This window comes from Diadema antillarum, unplaced genomic scaffold, assembly GCF_040938485.1.
Source record: "Diadema antillarum isolate AM-2024a unplaced genomic scaffold, OU_Dant_1.0 scf00000063, whole genome shotgun sequence".
In the NCBI taxonomy this organism is placed as follows: Eukaryota; Metazoa; Echinodermata; class Echinoidea; order Diadematoida; family Diadematidae; genus Diadema; species Diadema antillarum.
In genome coordinates this window covers 863,435-874,033 of record NW_027270952.1, presented here as the reverse complement: position 1 = coordinate 874,033, position 10,599 = coordinate 863,435, and the positions used below count along the sequence as shown (strand labels likewise).

The 10,599-nt window shown below is 42.4% G+C and overlaps 1 protein-coding gene across 1 annotated transcript; it reads right to left on the bottom strand.

Moving 5' to 3' along the window:
• Positions 1 to 5,240: 5,240 nt before the first annotated feature.
• LOC139716245 (uncharacterized) lies at positions 5,241 to 9,146 on the bottom strand. The gene has a single exon (XM_071627811.1). The coding sequence runs from the start codon at positions 9,144 to 9,146 to the stop codon at positions 5,241 to 5,243; it is 3,906 nt and encodes a 1,301-aa protein (XP_071483912.1).
• Positions 9,147 to 10,599: the final 1,453 nt, after the last annotated feature.

The window sequence follows — 10,599 nt, the reverse complement described above, 5'->3', positions numbered from 1 at the left end:
ATAGTGATGGGTAGTAATGATGATATAATAAAAGTAATAATAATAATAATCCACAGTGCTTATATATAGCACATAGAACATTCTGTATTATGTCCCTATGTGCTCAAGGATAAAAATGATTACACAAAAACATACAATTGCAATAACAATAATACCTTGTTTCATGTTAAGACTGTAATGAAGGCATTCCCAAGGCAGACTAAGATTAACATTTGTAAACTATTTTCAATTCTGGGGTAGATTATTCCATATGGTAGAGACATGACAAGCAAATATGTATGTTGTTGCTTTTTTATTCAGCATAACAAATAAGTCCCTGCCTTTTGAACAAAGGTTTCTCTCTGGTGTGTCTCCTATTCAAAGTAGTTCTCTCAAATAGTGTGTATTCAAAAGTTAATATCAACATTTTGTACTGAATATGAATTTTGACTTGAAGCCAGTGCAAGCTTCTTAGAACCAGTGAAATTTGTGTAAATGTATATATATATTTCGTTTTAAATTTGAACACTACTTTTGCAGCAGAGTTTAGGATAGCTTGTTATCTCTGTATCTGTTTGACTGACAATCCACAAACTAATCAATGATGAAATCAACATGTCAAATGAAGAAACCATGAACTGAACGTACTGCTAAGTGTTTATCAATGGAGTCTCAAATTTTCCAAATATTGTATGTGAAAGAATCAAGGGGACATTAAGGGACATTAATCCTATGTACTGTATCTTACACTGTCACTTTATTCACTGGCATTACTCGTGATAACCATCAATCCATGGGTCTCTCCATACAGCTTTGTCACAATGATGCCATCCTCAATTTCCACTGTAATATGCTTCCATTCTCTTTGGCTTAACAGTGCTTTTCACAGCAAAAACTATATAAGTATCAAAATCCATATAGAATGTATTTCTTTTACTTTTTTATGAAGCAGCTCACCTATCATACTATTCATTTTGTCTCCTTTAGCCAGGCCGCCATTAGGCCAATCCCGTTAACGATTCCCTGTATTTTTTAATCATGCCTACCCCCAGCACCTGGGACACCCACAGCAGACATAAACCAAAGTCAGGACCAAGCTTCAAGTCAAGTTGTGCGAGTTAGAAAGGTATTAGGAGACTGCAAGAGGGTTGTAAGCAATTGGATGCTTACATTTCCTCTGCTTGCTCTCTCTCTCTCTGCAACTCGAGAATGAATAATAAACTCTGACAGAAAATGTTTTATGGGATGATACGTGTACTGCAGTACACAGCCATATTCTTGCAGTCTGTGTCCACATCAGGACTTATAGCATGGCCATCATTATCTATGTCTTTTTATATTGAATATTGTTGTGGATTTCATTTTTCAAAGAAAAAATGAAGAAATGTAGGTCTGATATGTTAACAGTCTACTTGTAAACAGTTACAGTGCCAGAAAAAAAAAAAACAGTCACCTTGTTTCATGGTGTCAATATTATTTACAGAAATATGTGCAGAAAATTATATACAGAAATATTTGTGACGTAAAGAACTACAGAAATATAAAAACATGAAAATTTTGATTGCGTTAACGAATCCGAATGTGGAAAGTGTGATACTCGAAGAGATATCAAAACTGATAATTTCCACGTAAATTTATAGTAAAGATATCAGGTAGAAATTCATCTCTATGAAATCTTTTTAAAGAACATTACTTGTGTAGATAACTCTGTAAAGTGTTTAACAATATCTTTGTACTGTTTGAAGAAATGTTTGCTTTGAAGAGGTTGGACTTTATTTCTCCAATTAAAAAAACATACTTAAACAACAGTAAAGTTTAAGAAGTAAAACTTATCATTAATTCGTGTATAGGGAATATCCAGTAACTGATTTTGGAGTAAGAAACGAGATTGATATTATGCCGATTTGGAATGAACATGAAATTTCTTTCTGCCAGAGAGCTGAAAGCTGCGAGAAAAATAAATTTTATAATCGGTTTCGAAAAAGTAGAGATGACTAGTTTAATTTGATGATAAGAAAAAAAGATTCCTTCTTTTTTTTGGGGGGGGGGGGTCAAAAATGGATATAAGAAATACTAAGCAATATTTTATTCTATAAAGGTAAAGGAATATTGTGTAAAGGTACAATGTAATGTATTTCTATTTCATTGTGATATGGGTTCCTCGAAATTGTCTTGTTCATTAGAACATATATGTCAATAACGTTAAGATTTCTTTCATTACGGGAAATATAGTTACTTTAAATTATGATTGAATGAACTACTGTCTCATTTCAACAGCTTCTTATTTAACAGCAGTTTTGCTTATTATATTTCTGGTTACGGAATACCATAGTAATGCACTTTGAATTTGGCTGAAAATGAAATGTGGAACTCCGTTTAATGAAATGTACAACTTATGATACTTGGAAACAATACAATATAATTATAGTAATGAATATATATTCAAACAGTTACTTTTCCTAGATTTCTTTTTTTTCAGTTCTGCACGAATTAAATGTTGAATATAATCTAATAAAAATAAATGTCATTTGTTAAAAAGGAATGTGTATTTCTTCCTTTAATGAATGATTGAATATAATACAGGACTTGAGAGTGTTTAAAAATGTCATTATTTCTCGAAGAAGACAAGTGTAGAGGATGATGATGATGATGATGATGAAGATTGAAAGAGAAGGAGTGATGGAGAGAGGAGGGGAGTACGAGGAATTTGTGTGAATTCTTATTTGATATTAATGTACGTCTGCATACCTATTTGAAATGAGTCGGGAATTTGTTCATTTTCGTAAACAAGGAAGTGCATGAAGAACATAAAATATAAAAGGCTGCCTTTCTGTTTAAATGAATATTGAGAATACGTAATGAAAGATACAAAAAGAAGTGAAGATCTAAACATGAAGCTCCATGATCTAAATAAGAACAACTAATCTACAATACTTTTATCCACGGATATTAGATTTACAATGCCAAGAGCACAGTGCTAGGATTACTAGAAGAGCTAATTATAATTTAAACTTTTCTTAGTGAAATAACCTTAACCAGAAATAAATTTGAAAGCCATGTGCCGTTTCGTGAATTTATTGGGTGCTGTTCGTTATTCCGAAGGTTCGTTAATCCGACACACAAATTCCCTATACCTACACGTATGTTAATCCGAAAATGAAATAGGGTACGATAATCCGAACATTTGGGGCGTTATTCCGAAGGTTCGTTAATCCGAAAATGAAATAGGGTTCGCTATTCCGAAGGCTCATTTATCCGAAAATGAAATAGGGTTCGTTATTCCGAAGGTTTTAATCCGAAATGATAGGGTATAGGGTCTGTAACGAACCTTCGGAATAACGAGTTTTGTTTCATTTTCGGAATAACGAACCTTCGGAATAACGAACCTTATTTCATTTTCGAATTGATAACCTTCGGACCAACCAGAACCTTCGGAATAACGAACCTTCGGAATAACGAGCTGTAACCAATTTATTTTGCGGAGAATCCTGAACGCTATGTGCGGCACAAGAGCAGTGTGCCGGTTCGTGGATTTATTTTGCGGTAAATCCTGAACGCCATGTGCGACACTAAGCGCTGTGTGCCGGTTCGTGGATTTATTTTGCGGAGAACCCTGAACGCTATGTGCGACACTAAGCGCTGTGTGCCGGTTCGTGGATTTATTTTGCGGAGAATCCTGAACGCGATGTGCGACACTAAGCGCTGTGTGCCGGTTCGTGGATTTTTTTGGACCTAGTCTGGAGTTTTCACAAAACGACACACAACTTTATAGCCTTACTGTGTGCATATTTTACATCACTGGGAGGATTTTTATGCATAGCAAGAAAGAGCAGATTCTTCTCATACGTCACATTGAAATTTATTGAAAATCAATTCCATTAACATATCTTACTAATAGTTTGAAAAAACAGAAATCTTTAAATGCGATTTACTCGAAATGTACTTCGCGCACCGGCGGTGCGCGTGTGCCGGTTCGTGGATTCAGCGACGATATATTCAGGCTCATTCAACCATAAATAACAACCATTCTATATTCTATATCACATATTAACTGGAGCGTTTAACAATAACCATTATATCTACATCACATATTAACTGAAACCTCTATCACAATTCACTCTCAATTCAGATATCCGTTACACAAACGAATTATGCCAATTGAATACATAAACATTTCAGAATTAATGCACTTACCACTATCTGTGGGTATCTCTAGTTAATACTGACTGGGGTGGCGGCCCCTGTCACCGTTACCGAGTGGCCATTCTCATACCATGTGTCACGGAGACAGCACCACAGCGTGATGTCCCCTTCAAGGCCTGATGTCATACTGCCGCTCCTTGCCACACATAGCACTACCGTGGCTCTACCGAGAGCGGTCTGGAATGTCTTCCATTGACATGTTAAAAAGTTTGCATCAATTTGCATGCTTAAGTACCTATTTACAAATTCCATGCAAATTGACCTCAGTGGAGGAGAGCGTCTGTCACTCCACTCGTGACAAATAACCCCCCCATTTAAGATGACAGTCGCTCTGAAACAATAGCCATTTCTCTGATAAAAATCAAATGTCTGTAGCAGGTAAGTACTTTCTCACCATTACTCTTCTAGATCAAAAGCATTATACTCCTTATAACAATTCACTGCTTCATAACTTCACTTGTCGTGATACATGACACACTACTGTTCCAAATATCTGCTGCTGTCCATAGAGACAGTTTATATGGGTATTCTATCGAACCAACAAACTCCACAGTATACTATACAATCTGATTTACTCAGTCAATTGGATAACATATAAACTTCATCATATCTCTTTTAGCACTCTTTTGCATTATTATACCAGCCACAGTTCAATAATAAAATTACTTTTTTTCCGCACAATACAAAATTGACACTTTCGGCACAATTTCAACAGATTCTTCTTGTTGGCCAGTATAACATTGGAGAATATTATGATACCTGTGCTAATCGCATATTATGTGCATTAGCTGTTGTTACAAAATAAATGTAATGTGCAAAACCTTCTTATGCACGGTATTATACCGGGGTGTCTGATTCAGAGCAGTCAAATAATTTCAGAGATGTATGAGTCAACTGCGTATCTTACCTCATACTCAGCATACATAATTTGTGTAATGCTGTAGCTTTCCAATATACCTCCTAGCATACAATGTATATAACGATAAATTCATTGCAAAATTACATTCTGATTAACCCACATATGATAGAGATAACATGGGCTGTTTACACCTCTATTTCTACTCAGTAGGGCATCTGCTGAGGTAATCAGCCCCAACATTCTCTGAGCCCTTGATTACCTGTACACGATACTGGTATGCCTGCAGTGCAAGCGCCCAGCGCATGACTCTTGGGTTTTGCATTCGCGCGTGTGTTAGATGAGCAAGCGGGTAGTGGTCAGTTTGCAGCTGGAATGCTCGGCCATACAAAAAGTAAGAGAACCTTCTGACCGCCCACGCAAGAGCTAGACACTCGCGCTCTACGATTGGGTACACGCGCTCGCGTTTCAGCAGTTTTCGAGAAGCGTAGCTGATGGGGAAGTATTTCCCCTCGCTTTCCTGCATCAGCACAGCGCCGAGTCCCACATCGGATGCATCGGTCCGTAGAACGAACTCCTTGTCGTCATCGGGTAGTCTTAGAATTGGGAAGTCGACTAGTCTGTCTCGTAGTGTACAGAATGATTGCTCATGAGATTCGTCCCATCTTATCTTGTCAGGCTCATTCTTCTTCGTCGCGTCTGTGAGGGGAGCGGCGATCGTGGACATGTTTGGAATAAACTTCCGATAATATCCCACGAGCCCCAAGAATGCTCTCACCTCCTTCTTGGTTGTCGGTCGCGTTGTCGCCATCACCTTCTGGATCTGTTCTGGGGTAGGTTTCATCTTTCCTTGTCCTACGATGTGTCCTAAGAACTCCACGGACTTACACGCGACATGACACTTTGTCGGTCTCGCTGTAAGGTGAGCCTGTCGTAGTCGGAGGCAGACTTGTCGGATGTCGTTCAGGTGTTCCTCCCATGAGGAACTGTAGGTCAGAATGTCGTCGATGTAATGGACGACATGGGGCAGGCCTTCCAGCAGAGCTCTCATCATCCGAGTGAACACTGCTGGGGCATTTACTAGCCCGAATGGTAGTACCTTGAACTCGTACTGGCCGTCTGGCGTGACAAACGCGGTCTTCTTCCGGTCTTCTTCGACCACGGGTATCTGCCAATAGCCTTTGGCCAAATCGATCTTGGTGAAGAACTTTGCATTTCCTATCTCTGCCATCAGTTCTTCGATGTTTGGGATTGGTTCGTTGTCGACAACTGTCTTGGCGTTCAACTTCCTATAGTCGACGCAGAAGCGATTCTTCCCGTCCTTTTTCTTTACAAGGACCACGGGGGATGCGTATGGCGATGTCGACCTTTCGATCACTCCCATCCTCAACATGGTGTTGACCTCCTCTCTGATGGTCTCCTTCAGTGACCGGGGGACTGGGTATGGGCGAGAACGTATCGGCTCGTTCGTTTTCAGTTCGATGGCGTGCTCGATGATGTCGGTCCGTCCTGGGACATCGGTCATGACATCCGAGAACTCCAGCAAGAGGGATTTTACCTCCTTCATCTTCTCCTCGTCTAGCTCGTCACTGCACTTCACGTCATGCACGCTTTCCGACGCTTCGATGGAGGGAAATGAGAGGGGCACCGATCCGTCATCATCTACCTGGTCGTCCACGACACTGACGTAGTTCGCCTCCAGTTGTCCCTGGTTTTCGTTCTCGAGGTCGTCGACTTTCTCGTCTTCTCTCCCAATGTACCGTTTCAGGAGATTGGCGTGGTAGGTCCTTTCCTTACCGTTCACTAGCAATCGGTAATCGTCTCTGGCAATTCGCTGCACGATTTCGAATGGACCTCGCCATTGCATTTGCAGCTTATTCCTCGTCGTCGGTAACAGGAGTAGCACTTTGTCGCCGCACTCGAAGCGTCTCTCCTTCGTCTTCACGTCAAAGTGTTTCTTGTACTTCCTTGATGCTTTGGACAGCTCCTCTTTGGCGAGTTCACACGTCTGTTCGAGTCGGTTTTGGAGATCGATGACGTACTGGTACGTAGTCTTCGTTTCCTCCTCAGGGATCTCCTTAGTCCACAGCTCTTTCAGTACTGTCATGGGTCCTCTCACCACTCTGCCATACATGAGTTCGAAAGGAGAAAAGCCAAGGCTTTCGTGAGGCACCTCTCGATATGCGAAGAGAAGAGCTGGCAGGAAGCGGTCCCAATCACGAGGTCGCTCCTGGCACATTCTCCTCAGCATCTGTTTCAACGTGCCGTTGAATCTCTCGCAGGCGCCGTTCGCCATCGGGTGGTATGGTGTCGTGTGAAATTGCTTCACTCCCAGGAGTTGAGCTGCTTCTTTCATCACACCTGAAACAAATTGAGTGCCGTTATCAGAGAGTATCTCATTAGGAATACCTAATCTCGAGAATACTTCAACTAACGCCTCTGCTACCCGTTCTGCTTCGATTCGTGGTAGCGCTACCGCCTCTGGGTATCTAGTTGCAAGATCGATTATCGTCAGGATATATCGATTCCCTCTTTCAGTGATCGGTTCAAGTGGTCCGATCAAATCGACCGCCACTCTACGGAAACATGTATCAATCAAAGGGGGGATGGTCAGGGGTACTTTCCCTATCTTACCCCTTGGCGTAGTGCGTTGACATGAATCGCATGATGCACAGTAACGCTTGACATCGGCTTGGATCCCTGGCCAACAGAAGTGGGCGAGAATCCTGTCCGCCGTCTTCTTTGTCTGCAAATGACCTGCTAGAGGGGAGTCGTGAGCTAGTCGGAGCACTTCACTGCGATACGGCTGGGGCACCACTAGCTGCGTGAATATCTTTCCTCTCTCGACGTAGGAAGACCTGTATTCACGGAAGAGAAGATTGTCACGACAAAAATATCTGACCTCACTTCCTTTCCCTACAGCCTTAGCCTCACCTTTCTCCGCCAACTTTCGAAGTTTCTCCAGTGTGGCATCTCGTGCCTGCTCTCTGATCATCTCCTCCCTGGTTGCAGTGATCGTCGGCTGGTCTGCTGATCCTAGTCTCTTCCAGGGCCGTTCCTTCGATTTCCTCATGCCTCTTGTCTCTACTGCTGCACTTTCGTTGGTTGTAGGTAGGGGTGTCGGTGACTGCTTCACACTCTCGTCAGTGTGGGGACGATCACGACTGTCGGAGGTCGTTGTGATGCCGTTCTGCGTTGTCCCTTTCGAAGACTCTGCTTCCGCGGACTCTGTATCTGAACCGGAGGTCGTCGTCTCCTCAGCTGACGGCTTCTCCCTAGCATCCTCTCCGCTCCATCCGATGTCCTCGTCACCAGGCTGCCTAGCACCACTAACATTACCTATGATTAGATCGTAGATAGCATTCGTCATACATAAAGCATGTGTTGTTCCAACAAAGTATGGTGAATCGATTTCAACTTTTGCTAGTGGCACTTTTCTCACAGTACCATCTATGAGCACACAAGTTTGAATCTCACCAGTCAGCTGTGATTCCTCTATCAGTTGACGTTTCACCACTACGGTGTTGCAACCAGTGTCTCTCAGCACCTTAACTCTTTTACCATTCAACATACCTTCAGATGTCGGCATGCCTGTGCCTACGTTACACCCACCGCTAAGAAGGGGTAACTCGTGACCACACATCAGTTTAACAGAAGGTGTGCCACTAACATTCCCTCTCTCATGAGCATCATGAGTAGGGCATACTCCTACCACACATGTTGCCCCCGTCTGTTTTGACTTTGGCACATACTGCTTGTTAGTTACTTTCGACTGGTCAGTTTTACGGTCTGGACACTTGGAAGCAAAATGTCCTTGCTTACCACAGACAAAGCAACCCTGGTTGTCACGTGACGTAGTGCCCCCTTTCTTTGCTTGGCTTGCTTCGTTGCCCTGGTTACGAGACTTATTATCGTCGCGTGCGCGTTTACCGGAGCCGCCATGCCCGTGTGCGTCCCGATACCGATCTGCGATACCTGCCATCTCTTTCACCGATCGTGGGTTTCTCTCACGAATGAAAACAGATAATCCACGATCACAACATTCGAGCAGCTGTTCACGCACCGTTAGCTCTAGTAGCCCTTCATAGGACTTACTTGTACCCGACATCTCTACCCATCTAGTAGCATATCCGGTTATGCGCGTTGCAAATTGCCCAAATGATTCGCCCATTTTCTGCCGCGCCTCTCGAAAACGTTTGCGAAAGCCTTCTTCAGTTAGCGCAAACTGCCGCAAGAGTGTATCTTTCAGACTTTCATAGTCGTCGGCTTCATTTGCCGGTAAGAGAGAATAAACTTCCAAAGCGCGCCCGGTCAAAAGGTTCCCCAATGCAGGAGCCCAGCATTCCTCTGGCCACTGACTTTGTTTTGCATATCTCTCAAAACGCAACAGATAAGCGTCCAAATCGTCAGAGTCAGCGCGAAACGCCGGCAAGCTTGGTAAGCTACTCCTTACACTATTTGTTGCCTTCACATTGACACTCCTATATTGAGCTATTTCTAACTCAATCCTCTTTTGCTTGGTTATTTCTTCCCTCTGTACCTGTCTTTCATCTCTTTCTAACTTTTCATCTCGTCTCTTTTCTTCGAGATACTTGTCTCTTTCAGTGCGGGCAAACTCCACTAGTTCTGCACCTTGCAGTCCACAATCTTTACCTAACTGTACGTACTTCTCTAATTCCATTGTGATATCTTATTCACACAACATGAGGTTACATAAATCACGTCTCAAACTCTTGTATGAATAAACCTTGCCAAGTTCTCTCCAGCGGACGAGCCCCCAATTGCCACAGAATTTGCCCGATTTCCATCCTTATATATGGAAATAAACGGAACAAAGAAATTTTCATAACCTCTGAGAACTGTTGGCAGGCTGTAACTCATACAAGACGAAACGGAGGAAACAACGTGCATTCAGTTAACTCAAATATTTTAATTGTCTATAACTGTGAATCTTGGTTTTACAGCAAATTATAAAAAGAGAAAAAAACGAACATAAATTATTCCTGCTCAGTGGCTTTCTGGCTCTTAGGACTTTATTATGTTTAACTTGAATTGGACTTATTTCACCTCGAATGGTTGTCACGGGTGTACGTTGCGTGACGATGGCTTATGACGACGATGTATGACGATGACAATGCAGGTCGATGACGATGTCGGTCGACGACGGGGCCCCGTTACGCTGGTGCTGGGATGGACTGTCGCGTGGTCTGTCGTAGCAACTCTTCGCGATTGCCGTTCGCGTGGTCGCTCTCCCGACGGACGTCTTAGCGGTGTCTCCTCAGCATCCAGGAATGAAGTCCGGTCGACAGTCTATGCTCCCTTACTGCCTCGGAGCTGGTCGACAGTCTACGCCCTTATGCACCTGCCTCTTGCAGTGTCAGTGGGCCCTTGACCCTTCGGGAAACCCGGAAACCCTTCAAATATTAAAATAATCACATTACTTCAAGCCAGAGCACTGAAGCACATTCATATTACATTCACATCCTAACTGACGTTCAAATTACCTCATTATACAAATATATTCAGGCTCATGCAACCATAAATAACAACCATTCTATATT

What these genes read in the sequence shown, in the direction of transcription:
- LOC139716245 (XM_071627811.1), bottom strand. Translation starts at nt 9,146, where the DNA reads ATGTCGGGTACAAGTAAGTCCTATGAAGGGCTACTAGAGCTAACGGTG.